The sequence below is a fragment of the Rhopalosiphum maidis genome, chromosome 2, assembly GCF_003676215.2.
Source record: "Rhopalosiphum maidis isolate BTI-1 chromosome 2, ASM367621v3, whole genome shotgun sequence".
Lineage (NCBI taxonomy): Eukaryota > Metazoa > Arthropoda > Insecta > Hemiptera > Aphididae > Rhopalosiphum > Rhopalosiphum maidis.
Genome location: NC_040878.1, coordinates 66,399,466 through 66,424,163, shown reverse-complemented (window position 1 = coordinate 66,424,163; position 24,698 = coordinate 66,399,466). Strand labels below are relative to the sequence as shown.

General features: G+C 31.6%; 1 protein-coding gene across 1 annotated transcript in view; it reads left to right on the top strand.

The window, feature by feature from the left end:
* Positions 1-24,698, top strand: part of LOC113553179 — a 47,834-nt gene that overhangs the window by 7,659 nt on the left and 15,477 nt on the right. The window contains exon 2 of the mRNA XM_026956363.1: positions 15,931-16,557. Coding sequence (XP_026812164.1) covers positions 15,931-16,557 — 627 coding nt within the window. The remainder of the gene's footprint in view (positions 1-15,930; positions 16,558-24,698) is intronic.

Genomic DNA, 24,698 nt, shown 5'->3' with positions numbered 1-24,698 from the left:
ATATTATAATAACAATATTTTATGATTATATTTATTTTTGTAATAAATACATTTCTATGATTCCTATTTGAAAAATTCCGTGATGTTATGTATTAATAACGATTAATAATGATCTGGATGTTGGCTCACTAATGGCCATTTGAATAAGTTATGCGCGCGTCTTCGTTTTATTTTAATTTTCTCTCGTAAATATTTCATTCGCAATCGCAAACCTCAGACACAAAGACATTATTATTAATTTGTCCTCTCGTTCTATTCGATAAACATACCATATTAAATTATTTGCATCCCGTTTTTTCTACTTTTATTATTGTATACCGCGACCATTGTCCATTATCTTCAGATTATAATCGACACATCCTCTAGTTACAAGAGTCTAGTAGTCTAGTAGTACTGTCTTCGGTTGTATTGTCAATTAATTTCACACCGATCTCGTTAGTCGTTACTTTCATATTGACCGGGTTTAATTTTTGTTTCATAAACCATATCCATATTAGCATTCACGTGGCTTATGACTTGGTCTCTATAATGAACCGTAAAAGACAACAGAAATTATTTTCTCTGCAGATATCCAGTATGGTAAGGAACTAAGAACTAAAGAAATATATAATTCTTTCTATATAATGTATTGAAAGAAAGAAAACGTAGAATAATGCAAATTTCGGCCGAATGCTGATTATTTAAATTACATTTTTTTCGAGTATTTACATTTGGTCGATAAGTATAATATTTTCAACAACAATAATAATTATCGATTATCTTAAGTCCACGTAATTATTGTTATTTTTAAAAGTAAATGTGATTTAAACATTGTAGATGATCTTATAATTTTTTCTAAATATTGATAAATTAAAATTGAAAATAAATATAACTTAATTAAAATTTGTATTTTGATATACGTATATCTAATACATTGCATAGATAATTATGAATATTGATTCGAAATAATTAACACTTTAATGATTTTTATTAAATGTATCAATCATCGGCATAACCAGCGGTTCAGACCCCATTCCACCATAGTCTTCGTAAAATAAATTGTTAACCTATTTATTTAATCTTGAGTAGGTACATATTTTATATGATATCGATAAATTTTAAACTAATAACCATTCTGTAATAATTCACATTATGATAACAAAAATGATGATACGACTATACTATATGAAGACAATTTTACAACATTGGACATATCAAACAATGTATTTAGGTATTATGGAATGGGGGCGGAGACCGCATAATATAGTTTATTAAATTTAACTCGACATCAGTACAATTAAATACCATAAGATATAGAAAAAAAATGTCTTACAATAATTTAATAAAAACGGAACATGAAAGTAAAGTATATTTATAAATAAATTAACTTATAAAGTTTGTTATTTTCAGTTTAAAATGAGATTAAAAATAATATACAATATTATAATATATCTATTATAGTATTATATAGGTACACATGGATATCAATATTTTATTTATCAACACATAACAATCGTCAAGCCATAGTCTCCTTACGCTATAATTAGGTACCTGATTAAGAGAAATAATACAATTCAAAGCATAATGTATTATTATTATTCAACGCTTCAAGTAGAGACCTATACATAATATACTGTACTGTATTGTTATTGGTGAACCGTCCTGTATTAAATTTGTCATGCATCGTAGACTACACCAGGCAGCTGTGAGGTTATAATATATTATAACTATTTCCTTTTGTATAATAATAATAATAATAATATGTGCTCGTACTCGAGCTCTGTTGGCCCATCTATTTTTAGACAAACACTTCCACGGTCGATAGCGGACTATACTAACTGGCGTATGCTAAGAAATTGATATGAAATGTGGAAACGGTACATATCACCAACGGCACCAACCACATTAGTGAATCGTGTTAGACTGTTGGAGTGTTAGACCTGCCGACCCATGATAGGTGAATAAATTAACAATATGTTTTAATATTAAAATATGCTATCTTGTAAATGCTGGATCGGTAGCATATATTTTAAAAGACACTGTAACATATTATGGTGATTGTCAGTTTGGCTTTTGAATCGAATTTCTATAAAGTCGTATAAATTATATATAATTAAAATATTTGATATTTTTAAAAATATCAAATATATTATGTAACCGTGTAATATTATATTTAACTGTCGGTAGGTAATTCAAAAAATTTGTAATTTATAAACGTGGAACACCAGGAGCTGTATGCGAATTTGACGAAACAGTATTTCTATAAAACGTTGAAAATTTCAAACATTTCGTAAAAGTTTATAATGTCACATGAACGCTTTACTCCTATGTTACATTATTCTCATTAAATATTGTTCGCGTAACGAGTGAATATTATGCTATACATTATAATAATAAAATGTAATAAATAACTAATAAAATACGGAATATGAATCATAATGGCATATAATTTTTGTACGAAACTTCGGGATTTTAATTAATATTTCCTATACAAATAATATTATATACTAAAACAGGTCGTATTATTATTCGTTTCGGGTGTAAACTCAATAATAATAATATAATGATTACTACTATTATGTACACCGATGAGCTGAAACCAAACAAAGGGATAATTTATGTGAACGTTTATATACATGAAGGGAACATACGCATTACGCCTTCATTTCTCAGCTGGAAATAAAGTTTACTGATAGTATAATTATTGTTTGTGAATATAAATACAGGTGCATGTTTTTGAACGCGCCATGCCGCTATACGAGTGTAACAAACGTGACTAGAGGTGAATATGACGCGCGTCGACCTACCGTACACGTGTACATGCAACCGCGAATGTCGTGTGTATATAATATACAAATTTAACCCTACAACTTACTATGCGTACATCATGGTTCGGATTCAACAATATATTTCTATTTCCTAATGGTAACTTAAATGAATTATTCACAAACTGATGGGTATACCTACTCAAAGTTTTAGTAATTTTGTTCGAGATTAAATTGGTTCGTAACAAAATTCACTATGTATATTATAATGTGTTACCTGATGTATATGTATATATATACCCATATAAATAATATATGACCCACAGTCTCGTGTATTGTAACGTATATAAAACAACGTCCGGCGATACTTTAAAAGCTTTTTTGTTTGTTATCACTTATTAAAACATATTATTGCAATACAATATGTCTACAGTCGGCGAGTAGAATTATACCGATGCCTAGGTTTGAGTATTCGTTATGAAAACTTGAAGTATAATGTATATGACTGTCGGATATAATACGTGAGAATCGCAAAAATCTAATTTGCCTTCCATTTCGTCATTATCAAAGTGTAGGTCCTTTTTAACGCGGGAAACTACATAATATATATTATGAGCGCGCGGCGCTAGTATGTATACAAACTACATTATAACCAAATTACCTCGGCGACCGGCGTCATACTATACATACTATAATAGGTTTATGTGTATACGAAATCGGCCAGAGTGTCGGACCATTGGCCATTTTGATATCAGTATAATATTATAAATACATTATACTGAAATCATACGTTATCTAACTTTTACGAGTGTCCCACCGCGGTGTCAACGAAGAACCGGCCAAACTTTTGGGTTTACGCATATATAGTGATAAATGATAATAGTATTATTATGTTTAAAGTATTCACACTTACTATACTGTACTCTATATTATACCGTAGACCCTGATCACGGCGGTGTAACCTGCACGGGTACTGCCGTACCGAGGGTTTATAAGTTGCACGTAGTGTCAGTTGAGTTTTGCTTACGTCCGCAGTGACAATATAATATATCGTGTACAATATTATATGCATCAATAAGTCATATACCGGGCATGATAAATACATCAGAACATTATTTAATTTGAGTAGATTTATATGCTGAAATGCGCATATTTTGGAACAATCTCGTGAGCACACAAATTTCAAATCATACGTAATATTTTAGTCATAAAGTACACCTACTTTTGTCATCTTCTATAATTTCATACGTGTATCAGTGGGCGGAGACGCACGGGGATAAAGGACGTGCACCTCATTATAGTTAAAAGTGCATACTTTTTAGTTATTGTGGAAATAGCACAGATCGTAAATACTCTATTCCTTTCAAATGTGATGCTTATAATTTTTTAGTAACTATATAGCCTCCGCCGTGAACTACTCGTATTTTTCCAACTTTAACCACTGTCAGTCGGCGTGTGAGAGGGATCATTTTCGCGCGAGTAACCTGCACCTATCTAATAGTACCTCGTACACTAGTCGCACCCATCATAACATATAATGTTGTACTCTGTGCATTTGCACGGGACTCGTATTTTGCACATTCGAATGCAGATATATATATAGGTGCATGATATCATGACGCACGACTCGGGACCCGAGCAACGGTCTCCGAGTGCGATGTACGAGAAAGAGAAACGGTGATATGATATTTAATGGAATACAGAAGATAGGTACCTATATAGTATAATATATATATATATATATATATATATTACATGCGACCTGGACGGAAAACCGACCTGACGCGTTGGACCGAGACGATGCGGGCATACCATATATACTCTATATTATAACGATAATAATAACAATATCTGCGTACAAGAGCGTGTCGCGCGGAGCATACGGCGAACGGCGATCGTACAGAGATGTGCAGCAGCTATTCACACACACACGAGTACAATAATAACAACGAACCGACGACCCGGTAACCGGTATGCGTGACACACACGCACACGTGCTACGCAGACGGTTGTTCTTACATTAAACACGTATACATTATATATGGTTTCCTTTGTACGACGATGACGATATCGCGCGGAGCGGAGATGCGCACGCAACACGCAACATGTATACGCGAGACGTATAGTTATTATATTTTCGCGGTTACGTGACGACGGCAGTCGGCGGAACGCGACTCCAACAACCCGTAACGCGGACGGCGAGCGCGTGTGCCGGTCCCGAACGGGTCGTGAGGGGGCGTGCGCGAGAGAGACGTAGACGTAGTCGTTGGTTTCAGCCCCCTCGGAGTCGGTCGGCCGTCCGTAGCGTATAGTGATATCGTACAAGCGCGTGCGTGTGTGTCGCAATCAGTCGTCGTCGTGCTCTGTTGGCGTACGACGACACGATGACGTTTTTTCGAGGAGACCAGCGGAACGCGCGCATAAAAACCGTCTCTCGGCTTTTCCGGTACAAACCAGTAAAATGATAGTACGCGAGACGTACCCGCTCGGACCTGAGCAGGTGGTGTGTCGCTGGAGCTACACCTGACCGAGCCTTCGCGGGGTTACGACCGTCGTCGCGTATTCCGAAGTCGATAGTATAATATTGGCCGCCGACAGCAACCGTCAATAATACGCGTTATTATTACATAATATTATTATATTATCGCCGTCGTTGTTTGTTGTGATCATCGTGTCGTTGTCTTATGGCTAATGATGCCGCCGATCGCCTCCGGTCGATCGTGCACCGTAATCGATTTGTGCAGTTCCGACCTGAACGCCGTAACGGGTTTTCCACGTCGTGTTTACGCTCAGTAAAACGCCCCAGCTGAACACTGCACACGCGTTCCGATCGTAATTCGATACGCGTTATTCTTTCGCGCCAACGCCGTTTTACAACGACCACCGCGCCGTGTGCCACCAGCACGCGGCCTCGAATACGCACGATATTATTATTATTATTATTATTATTATTATTCATCGCTATAAAGCGTTCCGAACGCGGACAAAATACGATCGATCTAATCCCGCCGAGTCCGTCGTTTATAGTTTGCTATTACAGTATAATATTATGTATATCGTACTGTTTTAGTAACTAGCCTCGACGCGTCTATATACAGAGTATCCGTGCACGGGTATTATAAATATTGTACCCGTGTCCCAAACTTTTAATTGGCTATCTGGTTATATGCCGACAATAATCTGAATCGGATAGACGAAGCCGATCCTCCCGCCGTCGGTCGACACGGAAATGGCGTTAGAGTTTTCTTGACGTCGAAATAATAAAAGTTGAAACTGCAACAAGTCGATTTATAGATGTAGTGTGGTTTATCGTCCGTGGTCTGTCGACAACCCGTTTTATTTCAAATATTTTTTTCCTGATATTTTTATAAAAAATAATGGAAATTGTGATACTTTAAGCAGTAAACATTTGCCATTGAGAAAAGCGTTTACTGTTTTTCAAATTAAACATTGCGGATTTCTGACATTTTATGTTATCCTTAGTTTTTAAACTTTTATTTTTATCAGCAGTTTATATTTATATTTCACAATTTGAAGCGGAATACTGTTCTTAACATTTTTGTGAATATCGAACGAATAGTTTTTTCTTTTTTTTTTTATTTATGAGTGTTCAAAGAAAAAAATAAGACGAGTGAACTAACAAGGGATGTCCTGTGATATTTGTGGTTCACCGCGCTCATCTTGTTTTAATAAAAAACTATTCGTTTCATATTTTGTTTTTATATCCATAAACATTTCTTAAAAAATATTCCTTTTTAGATTATTAAATTAAAAATAAAATTTGCATTTGAAAAACAAAAGTATTATTGTACCAATAAAAAATACTTATATTATATTATATTTATACATAATATTAAATTGTATAGTCTCAAACGAGTCGTGACTAAAACTTTTGATTTTGATACGACCATTCATACGCTCTCATTGTTTTTGATTTTGTGACGACTGTCTTTCATTTTAACGAAAAGTGACAATTAATATTCTTCGTTTTAATTGTTTTCATTTGCCACTCTATACCAAATATTAGTATTATTTCTTCGTTTTATATTTTCTTTTACGTTTCAATGCCGCACGGGGAGTATTTAATATTCAACAGTATTATAATTTTAAAAAAAAAAGTTTTTTTTTTTTTATCAAAAACTCTTAATTGCGATTAATCCTGGCAAATAAGTCGGTTAGTTAACCGGAAATATAATGAACAAATTGTATGAAATAAAATTTATATCAAGTGCGAAGAAACTTTTCACTACTATTTATACCACCGGACTGTGACTAATATTGTATTTGCTGCAATTAAGAGAAATCGAATAAACGTACCTACACGTTAATTAGACGTGGCCATCCGGACATACATCAATATGTGATAATTGGATTTCAGCGTGCGCATTCACAGCGAGTGCATGTAAATAAATTATAAAACAACAAAGCGACATCGTAATTATATCACGCATTGTTACTGCTGTTCAGCAAAATAAACATTAAATAGTCACTACAGTAATATATAGATGAAACCGAGGTGTGGGTGGTTCAATAAAATATTGTAATAGGGTGTAGGTTGACGCTGTCGGACACATACAATAATTGTATTTATTATTTTATATATTGTATACTACATTGACAATAATATTATTACTGTCGATATATTATATTTTGTATTTAACCGACCGGGGTAGAAATAAATTATTTCACGGGTGTGGATATAAAGTAGAATACTTTTATGAAAACCTTGCCAAAATTAAAATTCAAAAAATATATTTTAAATTACATTTTTTTTATCTAACCTATATTAGTATATTTTATACATAATCGAATCTGAAAGTATATTGTTGATTTTATTTTATATCGACAAAATGTCATTACTTTTATCACTACAGATGTGAATGCGTTTTGTTATATTTTTAAATGTTTATTTATTTTTCTTATATTAATAATTTAAAAACAATATATATATATAATATGTATATTATATATTCAATTTAAACATTAACTGTTTTGAACGTTTGAATTTAATTAAAAATAATAATTTGAGTTTTTGTTGGTATTTTTTATTTCTTTGATAGGTATGTTTTAAATTTGTCATTTTTAAAATTTTAATTTTGGTCTAGTTTTTACGAATATATTTCACTGTGGGATTGGCACTTGTACAGAAAAACATTTTAATTATTCCGAATATGCAAGGTTATCGATGCCCTCCGCTGATTTTCTTATATACGTAATATATCACCATGCAATAATAAAACCGATATTAAGATAAGTAAAATGTCTGGTGTCTATTAAAATTGTTGACACACGATGTTAGGAGAAAATAAATTAGGTGCCATTATATATTATATTTAATATTGTCCTTCGAAGTGCACCCCTGCGAAAAGTGCGACGAACGCATACAAATGACACACGCCACTGATGCGCATCCTATCATAATAATTATATAACATTGTGTTCTGTTCTCGATATGTGGTTTAGGTACCACCATTAAACGTCACGATTGCACTTCGATTTGTACGGCATGCTGATGACTGACGTAATAATATTACATGAAGGTATATTTCTCTGCAGTTATATGCGAAACATAATTGATCATTATTTTTAATTTTTTTTTTTTTATAAAATATTATGGTGTATGCACACTAGGTGGTTTATATCTGAAAATAATAATGTGAAATTTTCTTTTTATTTCATTTACAGTTGTTAAAAATAAAACTTTTCCAAGAAAATTATTTTTTTTTTTTAATGTTTTATAACGTGAATAATTAATTAATTATTCCAAAACACAATGTTTTAACAGTATTTTAATTTATAAAAATCGAATTTTGGATGAATACCTATTTTGTGAGTTGTAAGTATTTAACGTTGTATGAACAGAATATAGAAATAACCCGGAAAATATTGCTAGACTTTAAATATTTATAAGTATAAGTATTTTGTTTTTATATATTGCAATATTTCAGTTAATATTCTGCGTCGGAGTTTAAAATTAAAAACATATGTAGTAATTCTAAACAGTAAAAAAAAATTAAAAATGATGAACATTAACACCAAAAAATTGTTTTCCAAAAATTATGTTTTTCACCAACTACAATAATACAAAAAAAAAATATATTTTCATAAACGTCTCAATAGTTAATGAAATAATAATCAATAAGTGCCTTACGTTAAATTGATCATTCCGTATACATATAACAGTTTGAAATTTTATATTTTGTATTGTGTTATGAAAATATTACATAAGTTACGAATAACTCTTATAATATTATGTCGAAAGCTGTGCAAGAAACTCAATAAATAAAAAACTGCACAACATCTAGGAACAGTATTATAATAATAATCGTGTCGTCATAAAACAACGATCCAGCAGCATAACATTATACATATTATGTTATAATGTGTGTACTGTGTAATCCACTGTTTTGCGATTAATAATTACTTTACACGGTGCTCGTCATTTTTCAAGGACGTACTCGAAGAAATGCAAATTTCCCTGTGTAATATGAATTTGTATTAATACACGTGTGTGCGCGTACCACTGTGCAATGTATATTATTTTTATTATATTTAACTCTAACAGCAATACAAAATCCAAAATATTAAAGAAATCGTAATTTTCTGAAAAAAAATATGTAAAATGATAACATAAAATATAACGCGAATTATTTTATTTATAAATAATAATTTTTTATACATCGTTGATACTCAATGATCAATTACCAATGTTTTTTAATCGGTAGGTACTAGCTTCTTAATGAATTACTTTAGTAAAGTATCATTTAACATTTTTATATAATGTGGTAAGTATTACTATTTTATTGACGAATAAATTAATAAATTTTTTGTTTTATTTACTTTTTTCTAAATATACTTCATATTAAATACATTTATTAATAAACCATGTATCTTAACATGTGTTAACAACCAATGAAACCAGAGTCAAAACATGTTATATTCAGTGCGAAACTATAAAATGTGCTTACCTATTTGTGTTTAAATTCATTTTTTTTTTTTGTACACTCTTTCGATTAGAATTGATCCAAAAGTATCATATATCATAATATCCTATCTAACGTTTTTAAATTGAGTATTTTCGGTACTTCAAAGTAGCTATTTTTTTTCTTGTTTGTCACTTTAAGCGCAAGGAAAAATAACCGAGTCGTCAAAAGAAAATACCGAAGAAATATTAAAAACTTTGTTTTTTAATATATTTTGAATATAATTACTTAAAGATTATAATGTGGTTTGGCACTTTTGAGTGATATTATACTGGACTTAATTCTTCGTACACTATTTTTTTTAATTGGTTTATGTTTATACTATACCTACATGCATTTATAACTTTATATATTATATGCTAGATCCATGATAAACCGGATATGATGGAGGGTAGGCATCAATGTGATTTGTGATAACTGATAATTGAAATAATATAAAAATATATAACAATATGATTGTATGAATCGGTTATGCTATTAGATAAAGTATTTGTAACGCATGAAATTGGTAGTATAGTATTCATATAGTAGGTATACATATTACATTAACACGTATAATACGAAAGTTGATAGTATTTTGAATTTTGAATAATAATAGTTTTTATTATGAAAGGTTTGGAATAATTTTTATAATGTTATACACAATATCAACGTTGGACGAATAATTTAACAAGTAAGGTTTGCAATCGATGTTGTACCAGATCGTTGTATAGGCGGGATCGATTTAATTCTCTGTGTGTCACTGTTTTTGAGACCACATTGGACATTGTGTTATTGATAGCGTAGCCTTGCTTACGAAATATCCAAATTAAACTGTTTTCTGTATAATATTCTATAAAATGGAGGCGGTGGGCCAAAGGATTTCGCGTGTGGTGTTTGCTAAATTTAACCGTTGCGCTGGGTCGCCAACTCGACGACGATGACGATGACGATGGTGCAGTTTAGATTATATATTTATGTTTTTATTTTTTTTTTGTTTTGGAAGTGCCCGTGTACGTTTTTGTGATTTCGTTGCTAATAATAATATTTAGCGATGAGGCTAAGTATATTATTTTAAACGCAGCGAACGCATTATATTTATGGTATACTCGTAGAAAGTATACGCTATGTATATTATTATATACATTACGACATCTTTCAATTTTCTTTAATCCACTGGTGCCATAAATTACATTTTATATTCGTTTCTCACTGTTTTTTAAGGTATATGACATGGATTTTTTTTTATTAATCGCGCTTACCGACGAAAAATAATTGGTTTTGAAAAATATGATTTAAAAGTCAACGCACCGGCTTTGTCCACGTTCCGTTCTATAGGTATCCCTGTATTCCTATTTCGATGGAGTACAATATATGTATTAAACGTTTATTTATAATTGTATTTCCTCTTAATATCGCCAAAGTCCGCAGAATTGACTCGGAAATAGAAAATAAAAACATTTTCACTAAGACAGGCTTTACAATATAATCGGTTATAAATTTCGACGAATTGACTGCGTTAAAAAAAAAAAAAAAACATCATTTCATGAATGAAAATGTACAACAATGTAATAATAAGTCACCAAAATATAATACTCGTATATATACGTCTATAATGCTATATGCTATTATAACCGTTAATATACAACGTGTGCATGTAATGAAACGTTGAAACGTCCATTAGTCTTAATAGGATTTCGAAAATAAAAGCTAGTTTCAAAATAAATTGTATTTTTCTCCGACAAGGCGTATATAATAACAAAGGTTCACAATATGCGTGGGGTTCGTTGTCGTAGAATAACTAAGATTTCGTCTCGGACGGGAAATATTATGTACAATACATCCGGTAAGACGTGTTCGGTTTCGATTTCTCCCCGAAGAAAACCCGCGCACGACCCCGACGGACGCCACCAACGCTTCATTATATTATTGCCTCTTTTTTCGCGTACGGCCACTATTAAAACGATATCGGATTACCTACGTGACGATAATAATAATATTATGTGTACGAAGTGAGCTCGTGTCCAGTCATCCGGTCGTTTAATATTGTCTCGGATCGTCTATTTTTATAACACACCCACCGTGATCCATCTACCTGGCACCCAGCACAGTACAATGCCGCCTTCGTGTTTTTATCGACGACCAGTCCCACACCGGAAGTCTACCACCACTGTTTACCGGAAGGAAAATCACCTCACGCATAGATTTTTAATTGCTCAAATAGTGGTACAATATAATATTACCTGTAGACATATATATAGATAAATATTACCGGGCATACAATATTCTTATATATATATTGGCTGGTTACTGTCGGTTACACAGCTCATTGCCCGATTTGGCGTTCGTAATTGAAATCAGTTGGCCGTTTAAAAATCATTTTTCCATAACGCCTACTCATTAAACTACGTGAATAACGTACAAAATTGTTTTTTATTTTCTTCATAAAATCATTCCCATGGCATTTCTTTAGATTCGTGTCGTTATTACTCGTCAAAAATAATAATATTAGGTAAGTAGTCTGATATTAGAATGTACACTGTGGTTACTGTTTACTAATTGTTTATAGTATTAATTTCAAATATTTTGCTCGCGTCCGAGAATGTGAATAGCCGATTAAACAACGACTTACACTAGTGCTGTGCGCATGCAGCCTGCACACAATAATGTCTATCACGTATTATATAATACGTAGTATTACCTACCTATAGGGTCTTCGCGCGACATTATTCGCATTTACGAAACTTACATTAATTCGCGCCTTTAATTCTCTCAGTTCAGTAACCGGCACGCTTATAATATATATCTGCTATAATTGTTTATTTGATACTTGTATATGAATACGACTTATATTATTATTCATAAGCCTAAATCCCTCGCCATAAAATTATAATATACCTACTTAATCTATCCCGCGTATAAACGCAGTAATCGGAAGTACCTACTCATTATAATATGCCTCATGTATGCAACATGAATATTTATTGTATATGTAGTCATTCGTCAATGTATAAAACATACGATTAGTGTTTGAATATTAATATATTTGCGAGTACCGATGCTACATTTTACTAGATCGTAGTTCACGTTTTGTTAGCGTATATTATATATGAACAATGATAATGTAATAATCTGATAACCACGTTAGGGAATTGAACATATTTTATAGCTTTTTTTTGGCATTGGTGCAAATTTTAATTTTTAATTCAAAAAGGTATAGGTCAGTTTTCTGTTTCAAGATTTTTTGACCGTTCTGATCTCAATATCATTTTTAAAATGTCAAGTTGTACAAGTTCTGCACTATGTTAATAATATGTAATGTATACAGCTCTGTTTCGTCTTCTTTTTATTTTTGAAATATTCTGAGTAGATTAGAAACAAACAACCATAAAATATAACGCATGGTCGGTGAGTCTAAGCATTTTTTTGTTTTAATGTTATTTTGACGTTCCGAACATCTGTCGTAACTGCCAAAATGATAGACACCATGTCGAATTAAGTGTGCTGCAGCTGAAGAGACCACGCGGTCAATATCGTTACGCCATCCGGTAATATTATGTGCAACATTTACAGTCTATACACCGTTATACCAGGTCGAATTGGTTATAATAATAATAATAATAATAATAATATGTGTATTTTTCGGCATCGGTGGTTACATGTAAACAAACACAGGTAGTCAACAATGTGGTCAGTATACATTGTCTACAGATATAAAAATTTTTCCCAATTTTGTATTATTATGTTATATTATACCTACATTTTTGCCTCCGAACGTCGGATAGTAAACTATATATAATAATAAACGAATATACATATATACAATATTATTTTTGTGCGAAGAGAGATAGATAGATAATATTACGTTATAAATTTCCCACGAGTATACGCGGAAAAAAAACAAATTATTTATATTATAAGTATATAATACATATATATATATATATATACATAATATACGAAAACAATATTATTATTATTTATAGTTTTGTTGGAAATATATTATTGTACAAACGCATAGATACCTTTCTCGTTTTGATTGATATACATCATCGTAGGCCGCTTATAGGTATATAATGGTTGGGTGAACCGAAGCCGAAACAGTAATTTTTTATTCACATATATTACATATTTGTATTTTTTTTTTCAAGAGTCCGATTGCATCACATCCATCGACCCCATATTTTAATATGTGATACTATCGAAATGCTGCAGCATAGTCTCATGGTGTATATATAAAAGGTCGGCCGATCTTGTATTTTTCTCACATAATAATAATATTATAATATAATAACGTATATCAAAAGTCCGTACACCTCTAACAGATCCAATATATTATAGTATGCCGGGATATTTTTCTTAGCTGCTACTGAAAATAATATTTTTTGTCGATAGTGAATTCGGTTAAAAAATCTTTAGAAAAGCCTGTGTGGCTGAGCACAGTCATAATTCAGTACACCTACACACTGTCTATATGCTGTCAACGAGCTATTATATAATATCGTAGATGACTGACTCTGGTGATGTGTTATATTTTTCGTTAGAGTTATACGTAGTTATTGCCGCGATGTTTTTTAATTTTCAGTGGGGGTCAAATGATTTTTTCATGGTGGGGGGGATGTGGCGTAAAAATAAAACAAAATTTAACACATTAACATTATAGTACAATATACATAAATTTAATTGTTATAAATATTAAAGAAAAAAAGTCATGGGGTGATCTACCCCATTATCTCCACCGTTTGACCGCCACTATATATATATATTGTATACATTGGCGTAACTAGGGGGGTGCTTGGGTTAATGTATATGCTTATAAACATGTCAGTATTAACTTTATTTTTGTGTACAATATAAAAAAACATAATTTTTCATAAATAAACAAATAATCATTCGAGTCTGTTGTAAACACCAATATAAACAATAAATAATAATCTAATTAATAAAAATTTGCAATAAAACATTTTTGGGAATCTAGCCCCCCCTAACTTAAAGGAATAGTTATACGCCTGTGATTGTATACAACGCATATGTCTTAGTATTGTTATCGTTTATTCGTAGAGTGAGAATACACCTCGTTAACGTGTATTCCATTATAATGTATGTAATATACTTTTTTCGATTTGTGTACTTGTATGCGAATTGATCATTCATCGTGATATAATCCGTGTTATATTAACCGAGGGAATTTCAAAATTATATATCGGTCCGGTTATTTATCGGCTAACGACGTAATAGGAAATAGACAAACTTTGCTGTTTACATGCCATATATTACACCGAAACAGGCACTATATATATTTATACAAAGTAATAATATAATGTGTAATTTATTGTCATAATCTTATGGTCGACCAAGCAGAAGACAAGACAATAAAGAATGTTATAATAGAAAAAAGAATATACGTACATCAATATATGTATCATATAACTATTTAATAATATATGTATAGTGTATACTTTTAACGGATATTTCCTGTGTAAAGAATACAATATCATAATAGTATATAGATAATAATTTGATTAACGTAATATAATTATATATTTTTAGTTAACTTTTTTGTGTTTTTTGATTTGTTTTTTTTTTTTTTAATTTTAAGCATGTTCTTAAGTTATCCCGTTAATTCTTTATAGGTCAGGTCAGAAAATTAAAACATTGAAATCCGTTGTCAAAAAAAAAAAAAAATATAAAAATAATAATGAAATACCTATAGTATAATAAATTAACGTGTTATACAAGCGTTAAGTTTTATACTTACACAAGTATTTTCAAACGCACAAAAAATACATTGGTCTAAAAATAAAAATTGTTTCATTGACGCGATTTGATAATTTTTTTTACCATTTATACTAGGATATAATTCAATAAGTATTCAGCCGACAGCAGAGGCGTAGCCAGAACTTTTTTTATAGGGGGGGGGGTCTAAATACTTTTAACTTGAGTTATTAAAAATCAAAAACAACAACAAAACAAAAATATTGAAAACATATTAACGTTGATTTGCCGTTAACGTATTTACTGTTTTAAATAATTACAATTCGTAAGACAATTTCCATATTAAAATTTAAATATTTCAAAAAAATACGGCAAGTGCTATAGACCCTCAGCCCCCCCCCCTGCCACCGTTTGCTATGCCGCTGGTCGAAAGCAAACTGTGAAGTCATATGTTTTTTTCACTGTACAAGAGACGAAACTGATGTCGTTGTCATTTCGTTTGTTCACAGACCAGGCGGCGTTGAAGATGAACGTTGTCCGAGTGGTCAGGGTGGACGTGCCACCGGTGGTGCGGTCGTACGACGCCAAACCCGACCCGGCGACGGGCGGCGCTCCTCCGCCACTGCTGTTGGGCTGCGTTTACGCGTTGGAGGGCGGCGAGAACGACGACGAGAACGGTGACGTGATAGCGGCCACGAGCCCGCCGCGGCCGGCCAACGGGACCGCAACCGCGGCCAACAGCGCCCGCGACCGGCGGTCGTCGTCACCGGCACCGGACCTGGCCATGGACGCGGCCATGGAGGATTTGCAGCGGCAACGCGGCTTGGTGGTCAAGTGGTACTTCCGGCGCAACCCCATACCGGCGGCGCCCAATGACGCGATGGCCATCATCAACGACAACGAACAGGTGTACCAGTGGATAGCCGGCGGCGGGCCCGAGGCGGGCGGCGGGCTCGGTCCGCTCAGCGGTCGCACGGTCGACGTCACCGCGGAGACGCCGCGCACCGACCGGTCGTTCCTGCACCGGGTCATCCTGGTCGAGCGGCCCACCGCCGAGCTCACCGGCGAGTACAGGTGTCAAGTGGAGGACTGGAACTCCGAGCGCCGATCCGCCTGGCACCCCATGGTCGTGTACAGTGAGTACCCGTAAATTGTATAGATCTTTGAGCATTGCCCACATTGCGGCGTGCGTATTATAATTACAGTATATGTTCTCGTGATAAATACTGTGAGATGTATGGAACTCGGAGTGTCGACAACCCATTTTTATTTGGCATGTGCCAATTTAAACTTTAGTGCTTGGCAGACGCATATTGTACAGGTACATTCAAAGTAACTTACTCGAGTCGATGTTTCACGATTACGCAATTATTCGCAGCATAAAGTATGAAATGACTGTTATTTTTTCAAGACAACAAATTGTTCACCATTAAATTACGGTTAAATTGTTATTACGCAATGCAATTTTCATTTTTTCTGTATAACATCAGTTTGACTAAATTATTTAATTATTCAGATATACAAAGATATACGACGATATAATAATAACATTTTTGTAGTAGTGATGTCAAAACAATATATTGAACTTTTTTTTTATTTAACTATTGTTTGTTTACTAAATATGCGTTAAATTAATTTTATTTTTAATAATTATAATTAACGTCATGAGCAAGGTTCGTCTGAATCGTAGTTAAAAGATAATACAAACGTTTTGGATTTTCTTTTTTATCTATTCCAATTAATATAACTTTTTAACGTTTTTTTTTCATTATGTTTGAACCTGTGGTCTCAAAACATTTTGAGCATTTTAATTGGACACGACGAGTTATGAATAATGAACAGTTATTATTGTAATAAAAATAAAAAAAAACCAAAATACTCGTATGCATGTACAAATAAAGGGACTTATTTATTTTTATTAAAATGGGTATGCAAAAAAAAAAACAAATATTTTTTGTTTATTAAATTCAGTACGAATTATTACAAAGCTCAAAGCTACGTTAAGTTACCAACAATAACGTTACCCACGTTACTAACCACCTCCTTATTTTGTTGATGTTTGGTAGTGGAAATATGTTGATTTACTTGACAGCTCTGACCTTACCTATTTTCAAAACATTTTGAATATAGAACATATTTCCATCACTTTGAAACATTTTTTTACGGAAATTGTTTTAAGAATTCGGCTATCTTATATTATTTGAATTTTAAACTTTATAAAAAAAAATTACACTTAATTCGATAAAAGAAGTCTTTGTCTTGGTGAAGACAAAAACAGCAATGCGTGATGGTGGTATATCTAAAAATAATTAAATTATACAAAATTTATAAATACATCGACAAATATTCGAAAATAATAAATCTTGTATATATGTTCTTATTTATCAAGTATGAAAAATAAATATTTTGATTTTTTACTAAAATTTGTATAATTAAATTAAGAAACCCATACAAGATATTGATATCCAAAAGTTAACCAGATACCGCACATATAACCTAACTGGGCAAACATATTTAATTATGTACAATACAATTAATAAATAAAATTATTTAAAGCTTAACTAATTATTGATAAATTATATTTTGACGCCGTATATTGCGAGCTTAAGTGCAACGAAAACACTGAATATTAGTGAAGTGACATACGTTTGGTATATATCAAAATAGCTTTTAGTAAGGCCTTTGGCGGTTGACAAATTGCCTGTACTGCTAAATAAATTATGCGATAACATAAGGTATTTTTCCGTATTAAAGTTATACTTATGATCTTACGAAAAAAAATGCGCATATTTGATATAAATTACGAACCAACTATAAAGCATAATACAAAAAGGGTAAAATACATTTTTCAAGAAGAGCGTTACGCAATTATTTGAGCAAACATTTTCTTGGATTTTCAAAACCTACTCATATTAGATAAAATAGTATGTACCTCCATAAATCCAATTAATTCTAATTTCTAAATAATATTCATATATGCTTATTAAAATGCATACTCCTAAAAGGAACTTGTGAAAATTAAAGATGAATTTGTATTTTAACGCACAGTTCAGCATGTAAATCCAGATAAAAACACGCTTCTGGTGTTGTCCATCCAGGGAGAGAAATCAAAACTTAAAACTAGTCTCTACTTAACTATAAAGTATAAATATAGTGCGCGCAGAGATTTTCTGTCAGAATTTCGTAGCACTGCACAACAGACGCGATGACGTAAGAATAAGAGAAAAAACGTGAAAATGGGTCTATTGAATTAGATAGCAGTGGAGATGGGCATGAAGAAAGCCATAACGACCATTATTTTTTATAAGTCTGTCTGTTGGAAAATAATCGTGGTTACCCGGTCGTCATAGGTTAAGACGTGTTTACTGTATACGGTATCATGATAAGTTGAATACATTAACTTTTATTTAACGTGTTACCATGGACATATTATTATAAAACAACTAAATGGTCCATTAAATTTTCATAGGAACGTTGAAGTCGTGCGTCCATAAACCAACAGAACAGTGTTTACAATAAATATCTCGATCAATTATACACCTATACATACAAATGTAAAACATATAATATGATACTATCAGTTGCGTATTTTGAGCTTAATTTTTTTTTTTAGAGGGGGGTGTCTTGATCCCCGGCAAACCTTTTCCCCTAACATCCAATACTTGATTATTTTCAACGCTATTGATTGATAACATGATCAATCTATGAAGCTTTTTTGAAGATATCAATACATATTCAATTTTCAAAGCATTTTTAAAATATTTCGTCAACATTATTTTGTGATATTTCAGTAATGAATATGACTAGAAAAAAAGAGTGGGGTTAACCCTCAGGACAATCCCCTCCGACCAAAATGCGTCACTGATGTATACTATTGTAAACATTGCTTGTTGGAATATGACTGTCGACTGCAATAATATCGAGCAGTCGGCTATCTAGTTGTTTTCCACTATGCTTATCCGTGTTACATGGCTACATATCGAATATATGGAACACGATACGATACGGCGTAGTGGAAACACTGCTCCACGTGAAACAATATTATGGTTACATTGAACGTGCTTATCGTAGCCAGACCGCACGAGTGTAAGACCTCACCAATGATAAAATATTTCATTGGCCATTTTCCGAACGCGTCGGTCCGTGAGTTTCATTGCGAACTTGTGTAAACCCGCTGCGGTTTTTTTGTAAACAAAGTCCACGGTAAACTTGGACGAAACGACCACCGAACGACTACCGTTCATATCATAGAGTATAGACGACGGGGAACCATTATATATATATATATATATATATATACATTTTCGGTTTATACACTTTATGGATGCAATAGTCGACATCGTCGTTTGTTTTTTGTCCGTGTCCGTTTATCCGAAAATAATTTTTAGTCGTAAATTCGTACTGTTGTTGTAAAAATTCGAAAAATCTGAATATATCTATAGTAAAACCATCATGCAATATTTTATTGATATTATCATCTGTTGTTGTGCATTATCGCCTCTTCGTTTGACTGTGTATAATTATATTATAATAATTCGTAGATCATTTACATATTATATTGTGTATAATAGACTTACAGAATTATTAATATTATATTATTTTGGTTGACAACGGTAACAATTGGGTACGCTGTGAATTAACGTAGTGGAAAACAAAATCCATGGGTACTATAAGTATAACATATCCAAAATTCTAAAAAAGGAAAATAACAAAAAAAAAACATTTAAATAGTGCGTATAATATATTATTTCAATCCATGGTAACGGAAATAAAGAAGTGCTCTTATTGGATGAATTACGTATCATCCGATGTATATATATATAATATTATATATGAAACAATTGTGTGCGGTAGCAATTTACGACGTGCGCACTCTGAGCTTGATTTATGTAATTTGAGTCAATGGGAAAAAAAAACAATTTAGGATTTTTCTTTTTTATAGGTATATGTTACGGATAATATTGGGTTTAGGATCATTTTGACATCACTGATATAGAATTAAGTACGCCAAACAGTCATCAGTATAACGTCTTAACAGTTGACACACAACTATTTGATTATTTATTTGTATATTATAGACATTATACACAATAGATAAAATAGAAGAGCATAATTTCAAATTATTAAAAAAAATATATTTTACACGCAATAATGCATTAAAATCTATGGGTCAAAACGATAAGGCAAAACGTATAATAGATGGAAACATGTTTTCTTAGTAATAATTTAAAATCAATAAGTACCCGATCGTGTATTTTACTTATAAGTAATATTTATACAACTTTGGATACCTGTAATTACATTCATTCTTGTTCTATTTTCAGTAATAATTGTAATCGATTCACGATGAATGCAATATTTAAGCACACCGTATGCGTCATGTATACATTCACGAGTATGAAAAATCACTTATTCATTATTATTATTATTATTTAATATATTCATGTGAATATAAACTCATCCATAGAAGCATAGATCTATGTTTGCATAGTACCAAATCAATTGTTTAGTCATTACTGCAGTTTTAATAAGATCGTAATTATCTATTACAATGAAGTAAATAACAGGATGTGCACTACTATATTTCAAAATATTATTGACAAACCATAATTTAACGAGACTTCATCTCTATATTGTAGTAAAAAATGATCAGCTTATCGTTGGCACATCCATTTACATAATGTTCTGTATTCTGTGTTAAACCCAATGACTGTACTCTGTCCGTATATATTATCATATTCCCATTACATTGTGATTGACACGGCAAGGGGGGTATTATCGATAAAAATATTGTTATTATTATAATTATTATATTTTATTTCTGTGTTCATGGTTAAACACAACCAATGAAAGAAAATAAGTCACATTTGTACAGATATGCATACATTACGGAAGAACCATGCCGTATGGTGTTGAAACGAAAGAGGTCGTGGGTGATTCGGAAACATTTACTGGTATAGTCAGTTTTTTTTTATCCCGTTTGACACATGTATTTATTTTTAAATTCGAATACTTTATTGGCGAACAATGTAAACACGCAAAGCGTATCGTTGATTTTCAATGGAGTTGCCGTTACTGTGGCATTGATATATCAAAAAAAATAATAAAATGAAAAGTAAAACAATAATAAAACGTGATGTGCACCTAAAGAGCATCGAATCGACAAGGGTTATTATAATAATAGTTGTTGTTGACCATGTAATATTAGGATGTGCTGTTCTTAAAAAAAAATAATGGTAATAAAAAACCAAAAACGGAATTTGATCTAAATGTTACGTTTATGCGTTCTATGAAACGAAATATAATATGTCCATTATTATTGTGCTGTAAAATAAATATGTTTCCATGCACATATCAAACTGTCTGAAATATTGTTGTATAAATCTAATAGGGTATATTTAATTCAACCGATTTAGGTTAGTTTTCTGTTTATATTTTACTTTTTCACTATAGAATATTGTACGAATCATTATCAGTGGTTTTTAGCCGTTCACTTTCGAGTATAATTTCCTGTTCCCTAATACACACATGTTGAGAGGGTCATATTCAGCGACCGGAAGCTCAAGCACTTCAAAACTATTAAAATATGCACACGTTCTGTTTAACGAGCAACCGTAACGATATATTGGTTTAAATTATAAACATAATTTATTATTTTCAAATATATGAAACAACTTTTAATGATATTATTTATTTATTCGAGCGAAAAAAAAATATACTTTTAATTACTACAATGAACAATAAAATGTTTTATTTTAATTTTATTTTTTGTTTAATTATGCCAACAGTGTGAGTGTTTTAATATTTTTATAATTCACTTTTATTTTTAAACGTTAACATAGTATTACATAATATTTAACAAAATTATCGTTGTGCAGTATGTTTTAATTAAAAATAATTAAAAATCTTGTTTGTAGTATACCTATTACCTAACCTATATAACACAACTATATAAACAGTACAAAAAATAGTTTATTGTAAAGTGTTTTTTTTTTTTTTTTAAATAATCGAGTTTATGTGGATTTTATTTTATGGTAAACGAATATATTAAACGGTTCGCATAACTATATAGGTGTGTTCTATAATATAATATGCATAATAAATAATAATGCTAGGTATTTTGTTTGCGGATTATCTTGCTGATATGCGAGAGACGTAAAAAAAAAAAAAATCTGAGCCATTAATAAATAGTAATAACACAATACCTATATATATTATAATTGTGGAGCATGCAAGCATTATTATTCATTATAATTTAATCCGTAATATTATGAACGTTTCGTGTTTATTTTTTGATAAGTATCTTAATAAAAAACTTAACAATCAACACCGAACGCAAATTATTATTATTGAAACGGCAGTAGTCTCGTTTGCGCGTTAAAAATATAATAACGACAGTAAGTAAATGTATGTATGTCCTGAATAATGAGAATGCGCGCTATAAAAAAAAATTAAAAAAACCTAATATTATTATCTATAATATCCTCGCGATGTCCACCGCGACGGACTACTTCTTAAGAATTCAGATGGCCTAAATTAAAAAAAAAAAACAAATAATAAATATGTAATAATACAATTCGCTGCGATTGAAAATCACGACCGCACGCGCTCGTATACGCGTAGGCAGGTATTGTAATTTTTATTAACACTAGGCCTATCTAGTCGATTTCTATATATATATATATTTCAGTTACTCTATATATCTGCGCGTGCTGCTACCGCTGCCGGTCGTCATCGTAAAAAACATGCATTTAATAAGTAGTATCGGTTCCTAAACAAAAATAATTATATTAAATAGCAGTTCACTTTTGAATTATCGAAAAGAAAGGCTTGTGTACACTAAGTGTTACATTTTTATAAAAAAGTAATTCAAATAATTTATCATTTTTGAATTGTTCGTGTATAAAGCCATTTCAAATTACCTTATATTTTTTGAAAAATGTTAAAAAATATATCAAACGGCTAATACGTATTCAAGTTAAAACGAGCAGAGTATAGTGATGACATAGTGCTGTAACAATATTCACAGACTTTCCTACATCTTCATTACTGAATTAATCATATTATATCGATTTAATTAACTCATTAATAATCTAGTGCTTTTCAATTACTTATCTATGTTTGTTCTTTGAAGTAAGTTATAATCATTTTAAAACGATATTTTGCTTCAAAAAATGTTATTAGAAATAATAATTGAAATTTGAAAAATTTTATTAAATCAAAAAAAAAAATCAAAGTAGTTTACTCTACAGTAATAGACTGAAAAAACGAGCGAGTGTCGTGTTTTTTTTTTAAACGTCCTAGTCACACACAATACCATCCGAATCATATTTTTAAAAACATGATCTCATCCAGCAACTATATACGAGCTCGTCGAGCTTGTCAATATTGCTGCGTTTGGCTTGTGTAATTACAGTTTGCCGCCCCTAGAAATAAACTGAAAATAAAATATAATAATACATCCGCATTATTATATTATTCGATAAAGCACGTCATTCAATAAAACCCTCGACTTAAAAAAATAATAATAGATGTACACACGTTATACTATAGCAATATATATATATATATAATATGTACAAGCCACAATGATGGCCGTATTATTATTGTTATTTATCGTTATTATTATTATTATTAAAACTTCATCGTCGTCTCTCCGTGTTTATTTTTTCGTGTCCCAGCGTGTGGGCCGCACACGCGTTTAAACACATCATTTATTGGACGATTATTATTATTTTCACGTATACGGGGACATTATATTTATATTATATATTATACATGTATATATGAAATAATGTTGTTTGCCGTGAGCATGCAATTGTTGTAGGAGGAAAAACTGGGGGGGGGGAGAATTGTCGCCGGCGCCGGACAATATATAATAGTACTCGCGGTCAAGAAAATAAAAGAAAAAAAATTCGAAAATAATTATCACACTTTCGTCACGTTTTATTCGATCTGAATATTTGACATATTTTTTAATGATTGCGAACGACACACACATCAAAGTACGTCAGTACATACCTACACATACACAAAGTAACCTAATTACTGCAATAGTGCATATGCACGTACCTATATTATTAATACCACAAATAAATCATTTGAAAAAAACATTCGGTTTTTTTTTTTTCTTAGTAATCCACCACGATGCACTACTTACATAATTACCTACAACGCGACACTATACGGTATCAAAAATATTTGAAATGAAATACTGATTCGTTATTTTTTTTCGTCTAGAAAAAAGTATTAGGCATGAAATAATGTAATTATTGGG